At 40.4% G+C, this 24,055-nt stretch overlaps 1 protein-coding gene across 2 annotated transcripts in view; it reads left to right on the top strand.

Moving 5' to 3' along the window:
• CAH1 (carbonic anhydrase 1) overlaps nt 1–22,780 on the top strand; it is a 28,780-nt gene extending 6,000 nt beyond the window's left edge. Inside the window, exons 2-8 of one of the 2 annotated variants that reach the window (XM_089591261.1) lie at nt 7,942–8,142; nt 12,284–12,405; nt 15,168–15,263; nt 17,664–17,778; nt 19,153–19,257; nt 21,646–21,824; nt 21,894–22,780. In XM_089591261.1, the coding sequence (XP_089447387.1) occupies nt 7,942–8,142; nt 12,284–12,405; nt 15,168–15,263; nt 17,664–17,778; nt 19,153–19,257; nt 21,646–21,824; nt 21,894–21,962 (887 nt within the window). In that variant the 3' untranslated portion in view covers nt 21,963–22,780. The remainder of the gene's footprint in view (nt 1–7,941; nt 8,143–12,283; nt 12,406–15,167; nt 15,264–17,663; nt 17,779–19,152; nt 19,258–21,645; nt 21,825–21,893) is intronic. The other variant, XM_014357008.3, reaches the window with a different exon arrangement.
• Nucleotides 22,781–24,055: the final 1,275 nt, after the last annotated feature.

Raw genomic sequence — 24,055 nt, 5'->3', positions numbered from 1 at the left:
GATAGCTAATCCATAGACGCACGGTTTTACAATCGTTTCCGTCAACAGGTCGCTTTTAATTTACCAATACGTATACATGCGCAGCATCTGAAATAGAACATTCGTCGCTTACACATATATAACTCGAGAGGCTAATAACTCCGATGCAAATTTAAGTCTATCCTGTAACGTTGTGCTTTGTGTAAACTTAGAGGAAAATGCAAATGCGGTTTTTTCGCGATCCTGTCTGGTGTAAACCGGTTCTTCCCACTGCTAAATATATACCTGCTCATGCCCATCACCGTAAGCGTTTGACGAGTTTTTTCATCAATTGTATGTAAAAATATGATACACTCGTGCGTGCGTTGGTATCGGGTCACGCGTGCGATGTACGTATATATATGTATGTATATAATTGTAACGGTACATAATATCATTGACGCCTCTTGGATTTTTCTCGCGGTGCGCCGCTTACATTTGTTTACTCGCGAGTACACCGAACTTTCGAAAGCTATCGAAAGCCATTGTTATCATTTATATTGGCACACGTGTTTTTGTTTTTTCATCGCGAGGGAAAAATATCCTCCATCTTTCGTAAAATGAGAGAATCCGAGGTATGCTTGGTAATGTTTATTGTTTCGCGATGCCAATTGCGTTGGTTTTCAAACAATAAGTCCAGAGAGAGAGGGAAGCTTAACAGTGCTCATTGTTCTCCCCCCGGACTTTCCCTCGGCGAGAGGTAACGAAAAAGGATCCTTACATTCGAGCTGATGGATGCACTTGGGAATTTCGTAAGTCATCGTCCCCCAAGTAATAACATTACCCTTGTCCACTTTCACTCCTTGCCTCGGGAAAAAAAAAATCACTTTACTCAAAACAGACGTTTAGGTAAAAATACCACGCAATATATTGTGTACACTGGCATATAAAGTATATTATAATGAGCGTAACGGAATAGGTGAAAAACAAAACTCCGCACCTTTGCGCTTCCGTGACACTTTATAATGTAGTGTTACACCTCTGCGCCTCATTATAATTTTTCTCCACTTACCGCATCGAGAAAGGGAGGGACACTCGCTCGTTCGTATAATATATACAACCTTGGGGAAGGAGAGCACGAGACGACCACTTTTTTTTTTTTTTTACAACTCAGTAACATAAAGAAGGCGCGGCTGGTGCCCGTGTATATACTATGATCCAACGGGTGTCTATGGTCAGCACTTTTCTTCTTCCTTCTCTCTTGTTTACTAAGTTTGCCAAGAAAACTCGTTCTCCTCCTGTAAGTTTACCTCCTCGAGGGGCTTAACTCGGCGCTAATATCATAATTCGATCGTTTGGTTTTCTTTCTCTCGCCCCAACACCTTGTTTTATTTATTCTTCGCTAGTTAACGCGTTCTGGAAGCACGTTACGCTCCATTTGCTCCGAGAGCGAGACTTGACTCACAATGTGCAGTTTTTACGCGTCTTACCTTGACTTTAGTGGGAAATGGTTTTTCTTTCTTTCTTTTTTATCAGCATTTGTTTTCGTATGAAAAATGTCAAGGGTATCAATAAATCGTTACGCACGTGAACGGGTGTTTTGTCTGATGCATCGCAGATAACAACGGACGCATGATCTTTGCGCGATATTTTTTTTTTTTTTTTTTTTTTTTTTTATCGTTGGGCTGATAAATATTTGATGGGTATAAATTCAGCGACATCACGAGATGTTAACAATGCAGGATTGACGCGTTAGCTGTGAAAGTTTTATTTAATTTTTTAATTTTTTTTTTCTCTCAATTATCGTAACGAGTTTTCATTATTATTATAATCGATGATAATTAAAACTCTACTTTTGTTTCATGACAGTAGTAGTGGTATAATTCACACCAATCGGTCACATTGTTTTTGACTTTGTTAGCTTAATTAAAATTACGTGAACTTATCCTACAATCATACCTTGGATATATTTGTATAAGTATGTCCCCAAACATCCCACGTATGGTTACACTTTGTCCGATCCCGCAAAATATTCAAAAAAGTTTCCCGAACCCTCGTACAATTTCCAACTTATAAAAGTTATAGCCATCCATTTATAGCTAAATATTCCTCCGCCTCGAGAATACACGCACTACACGCCTTAGAGCTCCTCATCCCTCTTCGGCCCCTATATTGGCTTTTTGCGCAACTCCGTCGTTTCTCCCCTAAAACGTATTATGTATGTACGTATGTATGTGCGTAGGCACTTGCCACGTGCGTGCGTCCGCCACTGCGTCGCCCCATATATACATTTATATTTTTTGGACAATACATATTTATATACACACCATTAGTTCATACTCCGCAAAACTCAAGTCATACATATTTAGGCTCGGCCGAGCTGGTCGCAACAATATCACCACCATTACACGTGACCGTGAATAGGTTTTCTTTTCTCTATTCTCGCTAAAATTGCTTTTGTCGTCTCAACTTACAGCATCTCCGCTGAGCCATCGAAAGGAGAAACGTGGGAGTGATATAAAAAAAAAAAAAATTGATTTCTGCAAGTACTAGGTATCAAAAATTCGAATTTTTATGTCTTGCTCGACACTCTTGGGGGGAAATTTCAATTTCACCGGCTTCCCAAAGAAAAAGTGGATCCGAAATTTCCCGGAAACCCACCACCAACACCCATATATATACTAAGAGAAACAATGTAACAAAACAAGGCAGCTGGTACTAGTTTGTGTGCCCAGGCCTACATATATATGGAAAGAAGAGTATAGTTTCTCTCGTTTACTCGTTCCCCCCCGAAAAAGCGGAAAAAGAAGGGACGGCATCGTACGAGCGCACGCGTGACTCTTCGCTCCTTCCCGACTATTTACTGGGTACACGCGCTGCACTGGCCTTATCTTGGTGATGTATAATCTAGCAAAACAATCGTACATGGGCAAACACACGCGCGATGAAGCACCAAGAAGCCGCGAGGATGGGGAAATATTTACAAGTTCAAAAGTCGAGGGAAAAAAGCCGCCCTCGTGAAATCGTCGATGTTATGTTGCATGGGGAGGAGAACTGGCGCCCGGACGAAGATCAAACCGCGTGGGCTTCGTTTCGTTCGAGCGGCGGGGAAAAGTTTTTCGAGACAAAAAAGCGGAATAATATCGTCGTCGCGTGTTCGAAGAACACAATAGCCCAACAATGGAACACATGGAATACTGCTGACTGTACAACAGAAGGGATACCCCCCCCCCGCCTCGGATGAAATGTACTTGATAAACTCTGGCTGAACTTGATTTCTTTCTTTTGTTTTTTTTTTTGTTTTTTTTTGTTTTTTTTCTCGTTTTTTTTTTCATACAAGTAACGAGCAGTTGTCAACGGCTGTACGCAGACCTCGAAAAAAAAAAAAAAAATCTCATTCGTCATGGGACGATCTTGATTAAACCTTTCGATCCTGTTGATTTTGCCACTTTTTTTTCGTGCCTCCAGCTACGAACCTCTTTTTTATACTCACACGACGATAATGCCGCATCTCTCCGTGCGAGGCAAACGTTTTTTCAGGGGTTACTATAGATAACGCTGTTACTGTCACAGCTCACATTAGAATCTATTGTCCGACTGAGCAACTGTATACATTTATTATCTGCGTTTGACGATAATTTAATTAACTTTAAATCGTCTGGCGATAAATTCACTGTTAAATCCTCGTTGCCTATATTTATATACCGAATGGGGAAGCTCTTCGAGATATTTTGTTGATGCACCTATATATTGTTTATAGGACCATTACTAACATTGCAATTTTTAGCCAAAACCGTGGCATTGAATTTTAATTGAAAAATGTTTTGGTTACTTTTGGTGTTTTTCACGTGAAACACACGATGTACATTCTCGTAAAGAAACATGATATACGGCCAGTAGAAATTTTCCACGATTTATCTTTGAACTATATATACGTGGCACTCAACCATCGGTAAAACCCAGAGAGGAGGCTCGTCCGCCGTCGTATCTTATCGCGTTTCGAACTCCCGATTGGCGCCACGAGTCCGCGAACGCTGTTAAAATTCTTCGGGAAAACTGTATGGCAAGCAAAATTGACGGCCGCGTAAGCACAGTACAACCCTTTTTTTTTTACGAAAACCGACGATAAGGACAGCTGCTGGGAGGGTAAACTTCGAGACACCCCATGCGCACACATCGCATCACTTTACTTTTGTTTTTTCTTTTCTTTTTTCTTCACCCCAGAGCCATCAATCCTGGGAGAGGGAGAATATTTTCTGTGAAAAAACTGGGCTTTTTTTTCAAGCACGCGAGTACTTATACCCGTCTGGTGCGGATGTCACGTATTTAGCCGTGATGGACGAGCTTTGCGTGAAAGAGACGTTCTTCTTTTTCGCAGCTCACGAGACTACAATTTACCGAGAGTGAGCTATATGGGATTTTCGGTTTAATATCCAAACGTCCATTGTAGACCTTCGCATCACTGGAAAATAAGCTTCAGTACCTTATACGTACATTACATGTCAACGTTCCTTACGTTTTTCAATAGAGTACGGCCAAATTGTACTAAGCTCTTTTTTGTTCGGTAGCTCGCGCCAATCACCGAGAGAAAATAATTACTTCATCCCTATGCCGTACTTTGGATTTGTTTCATAAATACTCTTGATTCCCCAAGATTTAAGACTTAATGACTGAGCTTTTTAAATTTTTGATACGCGATAATGATTTATTACGCGGATTCGCAAGTACTCCTTTTTTTATTCTGTGTAATTTTTTATGTTGATAAACACTCATTTAAAGGAAAGGTGTATTAATTCACCTTTTTTTTTCAATTGATAAAAAAGTTTAAGTGAATTGCCCTTGAGGTTTTTTTATTTTACAGCTACATCGTTCAATATGTCGTTGTTGGTAAAATAACATACGTTATGCCGTGACAAAAATAGAAAAACGATGTTTCTGTCCAATTATGACACTCGGAAAAGTCAATAAAACTATTAACGCTGAAAACAAACATTACCGATTCGTTTGTCTATAGTACTCATACGTGCCAATTAATGTAATTCCTAACAATTTCAACTTTTTTTTTTATAAACCTTACGGCTTTTTTTAAAATCAAACGAGAGAATCGTCAATTGAGCCGAAGAACAATCGATACAATGACTTAATGTGTGCTTCTTCTTCCATTTCAAAGATCAAAAATTTGATTTTTTTGTCCTCCCGGGTGATGTCATTGCCGCAAAAAACGAAATTCGTGTACATGCACGAGCTCGCTAGCACATAATTTATGCAATAAATCCTCGAGCCTTTATCCCCGAGCAAACAAATCCAACGAAACGCGTACGCGTGCATCAACACTGTAAAAACGTAAGGCAGGGAGTTGTTAATGACGCGGCGCCTTGAAATTGTCAATTGCGACGATCGTTATCCGACAGATGCCGAAACGCCCTTGGGTCGACTCTTCTCTTTTCGAGCAAACATCACAAGGAGGGAAAACAAAGAGTGCGCGTCTATACGCAAAAAAGAGGCTGCAGGTGTACTTACCTATACTCGTTCCATTGTTGCATCGGAGACTTTTGTATATGCCCTGGCCTCGATAATTGGAGGCAGACTCGTGCTGGGCCCCCCACATACGACGCCTCGTGTGACAGAAGAAAACGTCTTGTTGCACGTGCGGGCGACGATTTATGACCAAAAAAACAGTGATGTCGACGATTTCGAGGCACATACAGGTGTAAAAATAATAAAATTATCGCCCCTGTAAACAAAGTTGGCGCGAAGCCGACCTTGCAATCGTCGACTCTGGAAGACTAAAACAGCCATATCTCCTCGCGGAATTTTTCTTTTCCCCTATTGCAGTACAATTGCGCGTTTATGCGCGGATGCAAAAACTATGCCGAACAATCGAATAAAGCCGTTTTTTTCCGCTGCTTCTCTCAAATTCGCGTCACGATTCGCGAAACTTATATTACCCGGAAAATGTCGTTCAAACAACGTTGCGTCACCATAACGATATACACAAACCTTTTTTTTTTCTTTTCTTATCTTACCAATGATCCCTGAGATAAAGTGAATTTTTTTTTTTTTACGAGCAAAAAAGTGCCTCTGTTGTATTTACTTTTTTTTGCCTTCTCGTTCCATTCCAGCTGAATTAACAAATCAAACCGGAAGGCCGCGAGACCAACCGTGTCAAGATCCTTCCGCCTACTTTGTAAGTGTATACACCCATGATCCTCGAGGCCGATCAATCGCCGGACCTGCGTTTTTTTTTTTTTCCGCTTCGCGATCCATCATTTCAAAGTTCCCACCTAAATGTCACAACCGCGCGTGGCGTCAACCCAAAGTCGGCAACTTTTTGGAGCTTCCGAGCTTACGTCACGGCTGACGTGCTCAGCCCCGGTGTGCAAGTAGCGCGGAAGGAAGGGAGCTTCGGCTCCCGAGTGGAAAAGAAAGTTATGCTAAACGGGGTATATCTCTTCCGAGCGATGTGCTCTTTTGATCGGTATTTCATGTAGATGTACGAGAATACGTTTTTTTTTCCGTCCTCGAATTGTTAAAAAAAAAAGTTTTTTTCTTATAGTCACGAAATCATTGCGTAATCGCGATTCGGTAAACACACAAAATAAGCATGTTCATACGGTGTTTAAGAAAAATTCATCGTGAGTTTCCTCTTGTTCGACACACGACTTTGTTTTGAAATATCTCCGAGACAAAAGAAAACAATTGTCAATGCATCTGCAGCGATAACATTTTTTACGTAACGGACGTTTTCACTCGCGCAAACATGTGTAACATTATGTCCGATAAGTTTCTCGAGTGCAGCGATACGAAATCAGATCGAAGGGCTATATACGATCTCCACAGCAGAACAGCGATAAATCGGTATAAAAAATTACCTCTATCTTTGCTGGGTCGCGCGACACGATAATCGCGTGCTCTGTGCCTCGCCAGATATGAGTATATTTATTTAAAAGTGGAATGGACTTTTCCTCTTTGACGAGCACGTGCAGGTATACGCCAATTGTTGACTTGTTCTCGCTATGATTTTTTTTTTTTTTTTTAGGAAGCATACATATAGTTATGTGCCTCGGGGTTACCACGAAATGGCTGAGTGTTTTTTTAAGTCCCGTGATAAGAACCAACTGAAGCGATTTATGAATCAATTTGTCCGTTCGGTGCACTGAAAAATCGAAGATGAATCAGTAAAGAATAATGAGCTGTTGTAATCTGCAGATAAGCTATTAAAAAGAGCAATATATTTGATGACTGTACGGCTAGCGGCTATTTGAAACACGTTAATGAACGCGATTAGAGTATACGTTGGATTGTCCATACGTGAAATAAATGATTTAAGAGTAACCCGTGACAATTTAGTCATCACCGCGTGTTTTGGGATTTACATTATATAAGTACTTTTTTTTTAGAAAAATAATGGCTGTCGCAAATTCGCTGTGATTTTTTTTTTTTATCATCGCTTTGAAGCGTTGAATGTACTTACACCCATTTTGAGTTGGGTAATTTTAATACTTCGCGCTGTTGGTGGAATCTTCGGAACAAAGGATCAACCGATGGAAATGGGTCGTAACGAGGGTTACTTAAAGTATTAGCTAAAATAGATCAAACGCCCCGATAGCGTTTCCTATATACCTACACCCAGAGTCGGTTCACATGGACACGCTCAAGTGATTCGTGCGGCCTTGGACTCTGCAACGATTACAATAACGCGATGCTCGCATTGTCGACAACACAGTATACCTTTGCTCTGTGTACACACAGCTCGAAAATTAAATTATTTGTTTGACGCGCGGACGCTAATTTTCGTCACTATCAAAACACGCAAAGACCTAATATTGCTCTCGAGGAATCGTGTACTTTTTACCCAAAGTATAGCCACGAACGGTTTTGTCCACAAACGGAAAATTTAATTACACGCCCCTTATCGATAACATGACACATGAAATTGGAATGAAGTAAAGAAGTCACGCTATTGTAATTTTTGTGTTTCAGGACCAAGCACGTGGGGCGACAGATTCCCGATGGCAGCGGGCTCGCGCCAGAGTCCCGTGAACATCGAGACCGAAAACGCCCAATCCGACCATGAGGCACTGCTGAGCAAACCACTGCGATGGAAGTACCCGGCCAATGCCTCGCGCAAGCTCGTCAATCCGGGCTACTGCTGGCGCATCGACACCGACGGCGAGGGCACCTGTAAGTATAACCATCCAATTTATCGTCATGCATAATGCATCGACGCTCGCTTTTGTGGAGATAAAGCCGTACTTTTGCGCGAGAAAATATTGCCGGTGTTCGCGAGTAATAAGGGTAGGAAAACAATTACTTTAGAGTACCCATGCAATCGGCGATCCTCCGCGGAACAATGAGTAATTGGATGGAACAACGAGCGGCTCGTTGAAATGTAAAATTAGTTTGTCTCCGAGTCGACATGCGCATCGCGCATGAATGCGATCGTCATCGACAACACAATAGATACACGTAATTACGATTTCAAGGTCAATATCGTAGTTTCCCCTTTCGATTGTTCTTGGGTTAAAAGGACTCGAAACGTCGAATACTAATGGCAACGACAACAATTTTCATCGCGTCACAGAGTTCTTCTTCTATGGGGTTTCATTGGGACATTGATTTCTTTCGTGATAGTGAATTCATCGACTATTCCAATATTTTATTTATCGTGGTTTAAAAAAAAAACACGAGAAGAAAATCAGTACAAAGTTAAATTGACATTTTACGCTGCAGTATTAACGAGGGCGTGTACCGAAAAACCGAAATTGACGTGGAGTGAATAAATAAGAGGGTCAATTTTACTGTCTCGGACTAAACAATACGATGCGTGTAGCAAAAGTTCTCGAGAGAGAGAGCACTTTGTACGTCTTTGATTGTTCGAGCGAGCCTATATTGCGACTACTTTTCTCGATGCGGCTCAATTTGCATAATTTTGTATTTCCGTGCGCGTACCCCGAGGGAGACAGGACACAAACAACAGAGGGGCGACTGTCGTCGCTTCCATATTTGACGTTCGTGGCGCACGGGTGGAAACGTTTTTACATCTTGTTGGTAAATAAAACGAAAACAAAAAATAATAAAATGATAAACGAAAGCGCTTTTTTTTCAATTCATCGTATGTATATATATGGCAGAAAGGTATGTAACAGGTAAAATTTTATTGCAATCAATGAAAAGGGGATTGATCACGCAAATTGAACAGCTCACGCGAATGCCCGTAATACTTTTAATAAAAGCAGCGTGTGACGGCTATTTTATCCGAATCTAAATAATTTAGCCGTATAAGCATGTATATCGTGGTTTCGATCGCGTGTGCTCTTATGTTCACTACGTATACCGCAGGTATAAAACTTGTAGGATATAGACTTAAGTGTACATCGATGCAAATACTTAAACATTTATTTACGCGTACGCGCGACATAAGTTGCCGAGGCGCTTTTTGTGTATGTATATTGTTGTAGAAGCTGTGTATGCATAATGTTCGCCAACGCGGATATCCTCATAATATTTAGTACAATACGGTTGTAAGGAGTTTTTTTGACTCCTGAATTATTAATCAGTTTTTTTTTTCGACCAACGTCTCACAACTTGTACAGCTGAGTCTCGCTAGTTCAAAGATTTCGAATCAAATAATCTTTAAGTAGTTTTGGAATTACTTTTTTTTTGTTTGTCCATCATATCTTGAGAATATTTTAATAAAAGTGGGCTTTATCTTGAATTAGTCATTGTTAAATGAAAAAAAAAAAAAAGAAGTGAAATAACAGTGTACTTTCAATATTAAATGTTGAAGCGATAAATTTGACACTCGTGTAAACCACTCGCACGTGACTTGAATAAGCATTCTTTTAGCTCATTCTTATGCAAATATTTCAGTGAAAGACGAATTTCGTCACAGTCACGCACAAGTTTTTTTTTTTTTTTTTTTTTTTTTGAGGAAAAATATATTGCCTGATGCTTTGTTAAAACATTATTTTTGACGATAAAAAAAAAATACCCACTTGTTTCGCTGTATCTTAACGAGTAGCTGATCCTAAAATCCCCGAGACTCGCGCATTTGTGTCAAAACGGAGTTGTCAAAGGTATTTATTTTATAAAGGTCTTAGCTCAAATCGATGCTCGTATTATGTGGATTGCCAACTTTGCACAGTAATGAAGAAAAGTCGAGTTGGGCGTAATCAGAAAACTCAGTTGCCAAGGCGTGGTGTACAAATAGTATTATTAATTAATTTTACGACCGGATTATTCTTTGCATCAACTGTTTGTCAGGGTACTGTTTTTTTTTTTTTTTTTTTTTACTTTGCAGACGAGCCGTATTTTCATCAGAAAAACTGGGACGCGATTACATTGCGTACGAAAAGAATCCCGAGATTATGCTAATACCGCATAATTCCTGGCTTTGAAAGAAAAAGTAGATGATGACAAATCGCGGGGCTTTGAGAAAAAAAAAAAAAAAAAAAAAAAAAAAAAAAAAAAGCTTCAAGGAAGATGGATGAATTGCAAAGATACCTCGTAACCTTCGGTAGAAAAGAAAAAACAGCGGGTTAAGATATTCCGCGAACTCTTTAAATCAAAATGCAAAAGCGCGATTTTTCGTACACTTTCCTCGTTGAGCATAATCTCGATAACCACCGGTAAACGCGAAAAATGAAAAATCCGATTGTTCCGAGCGAAGAAAAAGAAAAAAAATCCAACGGCATAATTATTACATGCAACGCGGAAAAAAACTCAACTGTTGCGTTTGTCGCGAGTTCACGAAGAGAAATATCAGAGCACGCAGTATTTGCTCATTGAAATCATTGCTATATACAATGCGTGTATATATGTTTAAAAGCTTCGGCTGATGTAACAATAAAAATATAATCGAGCGGCTGTTTTTCCAGAAAACCAGCTGGACAAAGTTTCCTTCCCCGCACGCGCACGTGAGCTCATTGTTGTCCAACTCCAGATCCCGTTTATTAAACAGCGCCTTTAATTGACATAATACGCGGCCAATCTCACTTTACGACTGTTGTGCTTGTAAAGTCGCAGTAGACGAGGCAAAAAAAAAAAAAAAAAAAAACCTGTAATACAATTGTTAGCAATGATTTTCGTTGTACTTATCGTTGATATAATATTGTTGTTTCTTAATAAATAATCGTCACAACATAATACATCATGAATTGTGATTTTTCAATAAATCGATCGTCGCTCCAGACAGTAAATAACAAAGTTTTTCCACCCAAAGTAGGGGCTCTTCGAAGCTGCGCAAACTATGCGGGCTCTCCCAAAATAGCTAGGGGCGCCAGATGCTCCGACGCGCGGAATAAATTTATCCCGGAGGGAGGAGGGGGAGTTTCCTCGGCTTGCATTTCGGAGGTGCCGAAATTCGTTAGGCCTGACAAACGCAAGTAGATGGAATTTCGTCAAGGTCAGTCTGTGGAAACCGAAAGAGAGAGAAAACACCCGTGGCGCTGAACCAAGGAAATTCGCCCCATTAATTTTGATTTATTTCACGAGGGGGTGACAAAGCAAAAGGGTACACTCAGGACGGACGATAAACAGTTTCTCGTAATCGTCCCTCCCTCTTTCCCAACAAACTTTACCTTGTGTGTATATATGTATACTAAAATGCTGTCGGAGGACGATAAAAATATCACTCCGGTTCCAGCGGCGTGCGCGTTTCCTTTTCAATTTAGCGCGATGCCAGGCGTTTTTCGAATACAAACAAGAGCCCCGTGCGACGTCAACGATAAAGCGTAGCAAGCCCCTCTCGGAGTGCGTTCGGTTTGATCAACGCTAAAAGCTCCCCCTATATATATATATATCCATATCTCCCCCTATATCGTTATCGCTAATCGAGCCTATCCTGTGACGCAGCGAGAGCGTACAGGAGCTCGGGTAAGTTTTACTTTCTGTTCGTGACTGTAAGCCTTTCGATTTGTTTTCGGCCTACCTATTTGGGCTACCGGAACTGATAGTCTCCGGTACACATATACATATAGGTGTATTTGTATCCGTGGAAGATAACCAATGGGTTTCCCAAATAGGGTTTATACCGCGTGAGTGAGGATAATTGCCGTACGTTGTTGTTGTTTTTTTTTTTTTGTTTTGTTTTTATTTAGGTTGATCGCTGGATGGAGTCAGCCTTACGTATGGTTAGTTGGTTACGTTTGAGGGGGATCGTCGGGTATTCGTGGCGCTAAGGGTATAGATAAGCCGTATCGCGTCGGTCAATTTTACTCGCTCGTTGCGTTAATTGGATTGCATATTCGTTATATTTTTATATGATTTTTCGGTGCTTGGATCTACGTGAGACCTATTGGTGGATCGACATTTTTGTTTTCAGTCCTGACCGGGGGGCCTCTCATGGACGACATCTACAAGCTCGAGCAGTACCACTGTCATTGGGGATGCAGCGATTCTCGGGGTTCCGAGCACACCGTCGATGGACAAGCTTTCGCTGGCGAGGTGGGTACCCATATATCTATCGTCTTGGCAATCGTTAAGTATTGGGGAACTTTTTTATCGCTCGATTGAGTACATGTGAGGATTTACGACACCCAGAGGTGGAACTTTTTATCAGACTTTCCAGGAGAACGTTAATCAACGCTCTGCTCTCTTATCTCAATTTTGTGAATGAAGCGTTGAATTGATTTACGTAATGTCACTTTACACATCGACTTTATAATGAAAATGGGATTATTATTAGCCACTAGAATTTAAATTACATTGATAGTCGCAAGGTATATATAGGATTATGGAAATCCAATCAAAAGGAGAAAACGTAACTATTACGTACCCACACACACGACGCGATCCTGAAAATATGAAGCTATTTCGTAAAGGCATATATATACGTATCAAATTGTGATAACGTGTTTCCATTTATCCGAAAGATATTGTGATCTTGTTGCCTATTGTTTAAAACTGAAAATTCACTGTCCAACAACACGTATTAAACGTGTATCCCAATTTCCGTACGTATATGCATCAGTTGTTTTTTTTCTTTCCCCCAAACAACTTCATCAAATCAGCCCGATTCATCATCGTGTTTGGACTGTAGATAAATTACTTTTTACCAAAAAATACGACTCAAATCTACTTTTAAAAGAAGCCGTAAAACTTAACTTTTGGCCATTTTTTCTCACTCAAAAGAGTTTTCAGAGAGTATAGGTATATATTCATCATAAAAGCAATGCGTATACCTATACGCATATACATATACGCGAGAGACGAGGGGGAGTTGATGATAATAGTTTTTAAATTGCCACATAAAATCAGCTCTCGGTCTCGAGTATACATGTACAGGTATAGCACATCATGGTCTCTCTTATCACATCACATGACCGCGTGTCGGCGGAACGTGCGAGCGCGTGGCTCTGCGTCATATCGGGCGATAGCATCGTTGTGTGTGTGTATGTATAGGGTACAACTTACATCATACCGGCTCCATGAAGCTCCGAGTGTATATACACAAGAGCATCCTGATCTGTTACACGAGACGAGTCGAGCACTCGCACGCCGATCATCGGATCAAGTGAGCATATATCGCTCTCGACTCGATCTACGGGTTATATGTGGGTACTTGATCGCAGGATACATTTTTTCTTCTCACTCGCTCCGTATATTTTGTCGGTTATTGCTGACGGTGCGTTCGTGGTTTTCAGCTATGGTCTGTCACCGCGCGTTACTCGAATCGCACTTTCGCGACATTAAAAAAGAATAATATGTTGAAAGGTTGCCGCCAAGGTGACATTTGTATAATACATATTTATACACGCGAATATATCGACTCGTCGACGATCTATTAACGACCTTTTTTTTTCCATACGTCGTCGGACTCTCGTTTCAGGCCGTCTGAAAGGTCTACTAATCTCACGCGAATCCATTACCATGCGTACGTTACAATAAAAAAGGTAGCGACCGGTCGTTTTTCTAATTGCGCGGTACGAAGAGAAAATTACGGATTACGGAATTAGGTGTGTGGGGATTAGGTTTAAGAAACAAATGAATTGCCATACGCGTTACTACGTTTGTTTGATATATTTCTTATTTGAATATACCATTTTCTTAACCCACAAAAGATTGATTAATTCAACAAATAATTATATTGCAAAAACAATTGAAAAAGCAAGTCTGTGGTATCATTCCAAAAAATTAGATTCGCATTGCGCGTTGGAATGCAGCTTTTCGTTCGGCTCGGGTTGCGCAACTCGCGTAAAAGTATACCTATATACATGCAACTCAGGCCGATCAACTCTCTCGCGCTTCGTTATAGCAACGCATCGTTCGTTACGTGATACTACGGCAGCCGTAACAGCTTAGTGCAGTAAATCGGGAGGGGAAAAAAAAAACAACGCAAAGGTGCAAGCGTATTACGATCCGATGACGCAAACGAAGAGCCGATTTGTTTTGTTTTTTTTTCCTCTATATATACTCACGGTACTATAACTCGTTATCCCGTGAGGGTTCGTCAAACATATTTGCGTACTCCACCCCGATTTTTTTTTTTAATAGAACAATGACACGTTAGGGTGGATTTCATTACGTGGAATGATCGTGGAAATGTTTTGATGTAGACGATGTTTGCTCATTCATGTAGATACGCGGCGTTTGAAAATTCATCCTTCGTGACTAAATACCCCTGCCCAGGGTATATAAATGTATACACCTATTTTCCGTCTCTTGCGGGTAATCACGTGTCATTAGCGTCGATCGCCGGCAAGACTTGCTCGCGTGTGTACTCGTTCCCTTATTAAAATTTTTCCTCGTTTATATACACACCCACACAGGCGTCTATTATTTTTCAACCAAAACAATTGTCCCCGCTAATTTTGCCCGTACTGCCCATTAGCTAAGCAGCTGAATAATTTCCTACACGGCCTTTGTACATTTATATACATTATGCGTGAGAGAGTAGTTTTCGGCGAAAATTCAAAACAGGACAGTAGAGGCGTACGTCTTTATACGGTTTTGCGCGCGTTACGTATAAAGGAGACAAGGCAATCGCATCAGCGCAAGGGGTGAAATGAATTCTCCCGAGGGAAAAACAGTTTCTGACCCAGTAGGTGTTGGGAACAAATGGTTTTCGGATGCGCAGCACACGTGCGGTAAGCCTCATGCAGGACCTCCCGGTCTAAAAGATTTTACATTCGTTTCGGTCGCGTAATATGCAAATAGGTGTTACATGGAAGTTGGATGTGACTCGAGTTGACGTTTTTCTGTTGCAGTTGCATCTCGTGCATTGGAACACCAGCAAGTACAAGACGTTCGCCGAGGCAGCCAAGGCGCCCGATGGACTGGCCGTGCTCGGGGTCTTCCTCAAGGTTCGTATACGCAACACCTCTTTTTTTTTTACCCCCCTACGGCGATACGTTTCACGCGTCTCTTTGCACATCGGGAAAATACTTACGAGAGCGGAAACACGTGTGTATACATGTATTGGTTTTCACAACCAATGATTGACTTTCACGAAGCTGCAAGCGCTTTGTTTTCTTTTTTTTTTTTTTTTTTCTCCATACAGCTTTTTGAATAAATCATCCACGAAACTGTACATTTCACGCCCCACGGTTCTCACGTAAGAGAAGTTCCGATGCGTATAATCGTGTGGCACTTACGCAAGCGTTTTTCTTCTGCAATATATTGGGCATTACCGTATGCGTCGCGATATATTCTCTTTATTTACAGGTGTACACTTGATGTCGGGAATAAATTGACAAGTGTGTGGCATATATTATGCACAGCCGAGACCTCGATGTTATACTTATTCCGTGTTATCTAAACGATGGATTTTCTTTCATGAATTTACTCGCCAAAAGAATGCGGCAAAACGCTCCCATGTGCAATGAGTGTGCGTGTATAGAATCATAAAACGGGCGCGTGTGTGTGCGTGCACACGTGCGATTGTTGGTATAGGCACACACCGCATGATTTATGCTGGTCGAGCGCGCGATTATCCTCGCTCCTGTTTCCAGGCATTTAATAAAATAATACAGGCCTCGGTGAAAGAAATTGCGGGGTAACCTACTTTGAAAAACAAAATCAACCGCGAAACGTGAAATTATACATACTTTGCGATAGATATATACATATATGTATATGTCTCTTTCGTATGTAGGTGTACCCATGAAAGAATGGGAGAGAGATAAGCGCGAAAAAGTAAGAAATTCCACGAAAATCGATCGAGATGTCACGCGCGTGTATATGTATCTGCTTAAAGGTAATAAATATAGAGAGATCACAGCTGCTGTCGTCGTAAGGATGCACCTCGGTGTCACATAATTCGTACGTACACGACGCGGCTTAGCCCTACAAACAGAACCCACACTAGTGTGGGGATCGATGATTGTTTGGCATAATCAATTATGCAAGACGTCGGCGTGACTTTATGCTCTCGCTGCATAGTCACTGTCTCCTCTTATGAAATTTGTAAAAAAAAAAAAAAGGAAAAAAAAATTCCATTACGTATAATATAAGTATATATACCTACACGTCCAAGGGAAATACTGTAATATGTTTGGCTGCACGTGTCAAACATGTTTTTGTATTTATGTGACAGGGCAAAAATGAGTTTTTCAAGAAAATTTACACGAAAATGAAAAATACCCCGAGAGCGTTCATACAATACAGCCATACGAATATGTTACCACCAGTGGCTGGTGTAACAAAAGTGTCCATAACAAAGCTGCCCATAATTATTTCTGTCTGGAGGACGCTTAATCAGTGGACTTTTAAATTTAGACGCTCGTTAGGCTACATCATTATTATTATCATCATCACCTTTCGGCCTTACGCAAATTTTAATTGACCCATGCACGTAACACGCGCAGTCTATGCATATATTTATACATCTAACGCGCGAACTACGTGTATGCTTTGCTCGGCTGAAAAGTTATAGTGGTGCATAACGCTATATCGCCCAACCATTGAAACGACGGTTATATAGTGTAATCAAAATAACACAGACGACGAAATGATGTTACGTGCGAGTTGCACTATTTTACGAACAAGTATTTCTCCATACTTATATATATATATATATGGCTTTGCAACAATTGATCGCACGCGTGTACACGATTAAGGCTCGAATTACGTTTTCTCCGGAGCAATCGTCAACTCTATCCGGCTGTTGCGCAAGTCCAAACTCGTCCGAGAAATGTCAAACATCCGAAGATGATGATGATGATGATGATGATGCTCCGTTATGCAAACACAAACTGCGACGGTGGAAAAAAAATCACAGATCATTACACGCCCGTCGCCGAGTCACGTACTTGTACACACAATTGCACAATGCTGCATAATGCCCTGAGCATCGGGTTTTGAAAGAAATCCACACCACGTGCGCGTGCACAGCCAGATGGTAACGGATCATTTTACGCGAGCCCGAAAATTATTGTTCGTCTCTCGGGCTGTTATTTCGACGGACAATTGTCGCATGAGCTTTCAAGACGATTCGCTTAATGGTAAAAGTGCAACGTGCATAGGCGATTTTGTACTCGCTTTTTTTCTCTTCCTCCTCTCGACCTGTACACTCTAAATAATTTTCTCGCAAACAATGAGTGACAATGATCGAAATTGTTTGTTTTTTTCCACTCAATTTAACGGAGTGCAGGCTTTGCCGTCTCGATAAGCAAAAAAGAAGCTTTCAACAAAAGCAGCCCAACATACCTACACGTCTACACGTGAGGCCATTTGCGTTACTCAAAACCTTTTCGTTTTTGCAGGTGGGCAAGCCGCACGAGGAAATGGATAAGATCGCTCGGCTGTTGCCGTACGTCTCCTACAAGGACGACTGCATCGACATCACCGAGCCCATTGATCCCAGCAAGCTACTTCCCGGTAAACAGCGACAACTATACTTTTTTTTTCCCCCCATCTTTCGCTCTCTTTGTTTTTCACTTTCGCCGCCCTCCCCAATGGATCTCAACATATTAACGCTGGACCGTTTCAAGGTGACGATAAAGTACAAACGCAATACGTGTATGGACGAGCAACTACGGACAACTGCTCCAATCGGGACGTGACGTAGGCGCGCTTATTTTCATTTTATAATAAAAAATAAAAAAAAAAAGTAGGAAACATCCCATACGGTAGACGTATAACCATCTCAGCCTAACGTTTTTTTGGTAGTTTAGCCGCAACGAATGGCGCGTTATACTCGTTTCATTCGAGACGCCGGTGCTTGGGTACGCCGAGCTGTAATCCATCCCTCGCTCGGATTAATTATGTTCCGCACGCGCACGAAAAATATCCGCGTCTCGGGTGAAAAAAAAAAAACCAAGTTACGGTACGGCCATCGGTAGAAGGACCCCCGGAAAAATGTAATTTTGCTCGGGTGTATACTTATTACATACGAACGGTTATTGCGGCGGAAGCGTCAGCTCCGGATGAGCGGAATTCCGGAGGGGGTTGGGGGGGGGACGAAGACACGATACTCGAGGGAAAATATTGTTTCCCCTTTATCACTCGCCCGAGTTGGTATACATGTACGTATATGGGCCGCCATTCATCACTCCGAAAGTGGATAATACATCCCGATCCCATGGCAACAACAACTGCGTTGCTCGCACACGCACGCGATTTCCCCGCGCCTTTTTTTTCTTCGGTTCATCGACGTAACTCGGTGATTACGCGATTTTCGAGAGCGATATCATACCTACGCACGCAACAATCCTAGAACGAGAAAAAAAAAAAAAAAAAAAAAATAGTTTACATGATGACCGGCGCTATTGAACTTTGTGCCGGCACGCATGTACGCCCGGGTAGGTGTACATATTATAACAATCAACCGCCGATTCAATTAATTTTCCCAACTTTTTTCGCCTCCTCGTATATAATATATACCTCGATCGACTTTTCTTTCTTTTTTTTTGCTCCCTCCCTTCTAACGGTATATACGATACTAATGGTGTCGTAAAAAAAAGGGGACGAAAGCAGCTAATAATTCTTTCCGAGATGCTTGGCTCCCAAGTATCAATTTCCAGGCCCGGAGCAAAAAGGCTGATTTATCGAGCCTATATACACGGGGAAAAAAGGATCTATTGTGCTCTCCCTCGATAATCCTTCGCTTTTTCATCTCCCGCGTGCTCGAAACGACATACGTCGAATGGTCAACGCGAAATCTTAAAGGTCGTGTGGCAAACAGGGTTGGTGGGGGTTGCACGGCAGAAGCTCATATGTGTATGTATATGTATATAAAACGTGTAGTGGCAGTGCGGGGTGGCAGCAACGGTGGGGCGCAGCGCTTCGTGAATCCGTGCATGCGCTGGGCCGGTCGCATCATCCGCCCGGAAAACAAGCGCGAACAGCAGTGCCAAGGTGCGTAACCCAACCCCCCCACTGCACCGTGTGCAACTCCGTTTCACGGCATATTCGCTTCTTTTTTTTTTTTCTTCCTCTTCTTCGTGTTTTTGTCTGTGTTGCTTTGTTTTTTCTATCTCGCAATCGCCGCCTGGCCACTATGTATTATATTATACGTCTCTTCGCGAGACCACTCTTCTCTTGGTATATTCCATTTACCACTGAATGTCGTGCTTTCCTCGGGGTTTTCTTCCACACGCGCTATGCCGTTGCTTCCACGGGTCACTTTGTCAAACTGGAATTGAGCGGATTGAAGGCTATTCTCGTCGAGCGTGTGATGCTTCGCGTGAACCCAACAAATAGACGTAATTGACGTTAATAGGGGTTTTTAACCGAGTTGTCTCCCACCAAAGTATGCAATTTTCTCCAAAGCAGCTAGTAGGTATATAGACGACGAAAATTCATACGTGCAACTACGGGTGTTGTGTTATACCTGCCCCACCAATAACTACATAAGTATGCGGACGCACGTACCGGGAATACGTACAAGTTTTTCCCCTTTAGGTGCGTACCTATATACGGATGAATAATTGTGAGCAAACAAACGATGGGACGAGCAAAAGACTTGCGTCTCGTGCGTCAGAGATCGGCCGTACTTCCGAACGTCAATTCGTAGATTATATATTGTTTTTCTGGGATGCATAGCGTATCTTGTATATACTACTTCCTTCACTGCGTCTCAATTTTTTTCCGATTTTTAATGAATCACCGTATTTGCTTTTTATCGATTATTCCCTTCAATATTAATAACACCTACAACTCAATTAATATTTGAGAGTAAGGGTGTTGTATCATCGAGCCAACCCTTTTACCCGGGTAATCTGTAATAATAGTTGCAGGCGTATGAAACTAAAAAATGCCGAAAAAATCAACTCTCGCGTAAAAATCTATAATGGAATTCGGCTCAGTTTTACGAGTACTTTTTTACCACCCAGCACTTTTTGCACATGTTGTCAAGCTTCGCTTTTATTTTTTTTTAATCTTTCCGATCCCCCATGGCTACATCGAACGCGTGGATAGAAATGCATATACAGTAGGTATATATAATTTCGTTCGGTGTGTGCGCACTTTCCTCGAACGGGTTATTACAGAAAATAAAAGGGAGGCGCGATTATTTTTCTTGCAACGGCGGTATACGTATATATAAGGGACACCGCCCTCGGCAAACATTGACTCTCCTCATATGTAGGAAAAAGAGCGACCGCGGGGGGAAAACAGAGGGCGAGTGCAAATAGTTAATTAACCGGAAAGAGCATTTATATACGTTTTCCAAGTGAATTATTTTATTTATAGCCACGCATCGGAGAAGCGGCAGCATATGTATAGTTTTGCCCCGCTCATTGGAACTCCAACGCATCACCTTAATGCCTCGACTTGACTTGGATATTATTTTCTCGCGGCCCACGGCGTTACTCACTCGTTGCGGGTATATATTAATAGATAGGTACAAAAGCTCGGGAGGCGTCTGGAGCCGGTTCCTCGTCTCATCAACTCGCATCTTAACGTTTATAAATATATCCATACCGTGTGTGTGTTTTCAACGTAACTCACCCGATCGGCACCAACGCCCATACGTTTGTGTGAGCAGCGAGACAATATTTTTTACAGCTCACCAAGTTTTGCACTTTATTTGTAATGACGCATTCCCAAACGGGTACCAAAAAGTACGCACGCGCTTTTGGTGTAGCACGATTTTGATTATTCTCCACGCGCACTTATTTTAATCTTGGAAATGCATGGAAAAGGACAATATTGTTTACACACCAATATTTCAGTAGTGCGCTTGTTATTTATTTAACGGACGTAACGATAAAATTAGCGCGTGCAATGATAAATCAATGTCGAAAGTCGGGGGATTACCATTTTTTTTAAATAATTAATAAGCTTTGTTAACGAATCGAGCTTTAAGAGCACTTTTATAATCTTCTTAAATTGTTACGACTAAATACATATTCACGCCGATCTTACATAAATGTTGTTCCTGTAGATACTTACATAGATCAGCAGAAAAGATTCTCTCTTTTTTTTAAATAAATTCAATACTTGAAGATTTGACACTATTGGATTATTGTAATTGCATAACTTACCGATATAGTATGAATTAAGGATGTAATAATAATAATATCTAAGTTTAAGTACATAGCAAGATTCAGGAAAAAGATTAACATGTAATTTTCTCGGGCACCAATTTTTTTCATAGATCCCCCTTTCAAATTGAATATTTAAAACTTTGATTGACCACAACAGTGCCAAGGGTGAGAGCAGCAAAAAAAAAAAAAAAAAAAAAAAAAAAAAAAAAAAAAAAAAAAAAAAAATGACATTTGTTCCCTTTTGTCATCCGTACAGAGGACAAAGGTTATTGGACGTACCTTGGCTCGCTGACAACGCCGCCCTGCAACGAGAGCGTCACTTGGATCCTCTTCAAGCAAGACATCGAGGTTTCTCACCACCAGCTCAACATTTTCCGCAACCTGCGCAAATTTTCCCGCGGCGAGGACTGCCCTTGCCACGAGAACCATGGCGTGGTGAGTGTGCGACATATTAAATATTATAGAAAAAAAAAAAAAATTGCTTACTATTTTGATTGATTGCAGGTGATCAACAACTTCCGCCCGCCGTTGCCGCTTGGTAATCGCGTGCTGCGGGAATGTGGTAGCTTCTAAATGTCATCGAGACCTTATAAATACACCGCAATAGGGCGAGGATCGCTTTTATTGCTGTATTACTGGAGGCGACTCAACATCGTCCAAGAGTCCCTGATTTTCCACTTTTTGCCGGCTATCACGGGGGTAGGGGGGAGGGGGCTGCAGGGTGATAAGGAGGGAGGGGGAGGAAGCAACGAATTCAGCCACATCGACATTTACACCTTTACCTAACTTTATAATTATACGCATATAATTCATGTATTCGTGGCGCATCAGTGTGTCATCAGCAATTCAAATGGTAATACACCCTGGTAGATACAACACAATAGAACTCCACAGATAAACATGAGAGTTTGCTGCAGTTACGTAAAAGCCATACCTACAATACATACAATTACACAAAAATGTGCCTTTGGGTCTTTTTGATCGTATTACATACCGATGTTACGGATATGCATTCGTACGTACAGTATATATACATACATTGAATTCAAATATGGAAAAGAAAATGAAATATCAAAATAATGACCGAACATGACTATAAAGTGCAATGTACATGAATATATGTACGTCAATGTCAATAGAAGTATAGATGTATATTTGCATGTGTGTAGATATTGTATAGTAATCGTGATCTTGGGCTTTTGTAACTTTGTAACTCGGGAATTTGCTATGACATTTTATTATCAAATAATCAACTGCCTTACAAAACAAAATCCGTTATTCACGTAAAAAAAAAAAAAAAAAAAAAAAAAAAACAATGTGAAGATTTTTTAAATTTATTGTCTTAAATCAAAAAATTTTGGGCAATTTCTGCTTAATCTTTTCAACAAGTATATAGATAAAATTTTATACAAGTAAATTTTGCCATAGTGCCTGAATCTTTGAATTGAACAGAAATAAGTAATACAAAATCTGCAAAATACAGAGCGAAACGTAAAAAAATGTGTACTCGATGTATTAATTACTTTTACTTCTTGTAATTGCATACACGTAACGTAAATAATGAGAAACAATATATGATATTATATTAAAAAAAGGCTACCTCAAATAATCAAGCAAAAGTCTCGATGAAGCTCGCATGATAAAAGTGTATTAATTAATATAATCATCAGATACATGTTTTGTGTGAGGTGTGTAGCTACTAGTCTTCAGAAAATATTCACTCGTGGGATAAAATTTTTTTTTTTCAGTTGCATTGATTCTTCACGTATTTTGTTTGCACTTTGAAAAATAAGTGCAAATTTATCTCTTGTTTCGTGCATTTTTATCAAAGGAAAAAATATAAATAAGCATCAACGTAAATTATTTTAGATTTAACTTTTTTTTTTTTAATAAGAAATAAATTTTTCTTATCGATGCCTTTAAAATAAGTATCTGTTAACACGAAAAAAATTATACTTGCTATATTACGATCTGATGTGCTTCTTAAAATTAAAAATGTTTGCGACTGTATTTTGGAATCATGACTATCTGAAGATTCATGAAGCAAACACCAAATATCTCCTTGTAATGTAGTTAGTGTAAAACAATTGTATTTTGCATATTGCAATGCTTAGTGAAACTGTTATTTGTTTTTGTAGTCGTAGATGCTATTTAATGAAGGAAAATTATCGCGTTTTAGCGTCAGAGAACCTTAAAAGATTAATTTTATATTTATTTATAACTTATATTTCAAAAGGGTTCCGTAATAATTGTGCATTTTACGACTGAATCATGTTTCAAGAACTAAAAGCTGTTATTGCGAAAAGAATTTTATTATTTTGTTTTTTAAGTGGCGTATTCCTCGTTGTTTTCTATATGAGTGAATTCAAAAGCATTACATACATTTGTACCTTTAGATGGTATAGAGTAGAAGACTGCTGGTCGGCTTTGTATCTGTGTCGATTGTGATAGCGTGGAATAAATAAAAATAACATTAAAAAAACCACTATTGTTTTTTCTTTCATCCACTTGAACCTTTTCAGATTGCTGTTTTTGCGATTCATTTTTTTTCCTTTCGTAATAAATTTTCAATAGAAGCAATGATGAGTAATTTCTACTATCTACACGCTGTCATTTTTAGGAGAATTTCTAATCAAGAGAGTACAAGTTGTACATTCCATGTATTA

The sequence above is a fragment of the Copidosoma floridanum genome, unplaced genomic scaffold (assembly GCF_036245765.1).
Source record: "Copidosoma floridanum isolate Cflo_tuat_1 unplaced genomic scaffold, Cflo_Japanese_pri ptg000013l, whole genome shotgun sequence".
Taxonomy (NCBI): domain Eukaryota; kingdom Metazoa; phylum Arthropoda; class Insecta; order Hymenoptera; family Encyrtidae; genus Copidosoma; species Copidosoma floridanum.
Note: the sequence above shows the minus strand (reverse complement) of the source record. Positions and strands in the feature narration are given on the sequence as shown.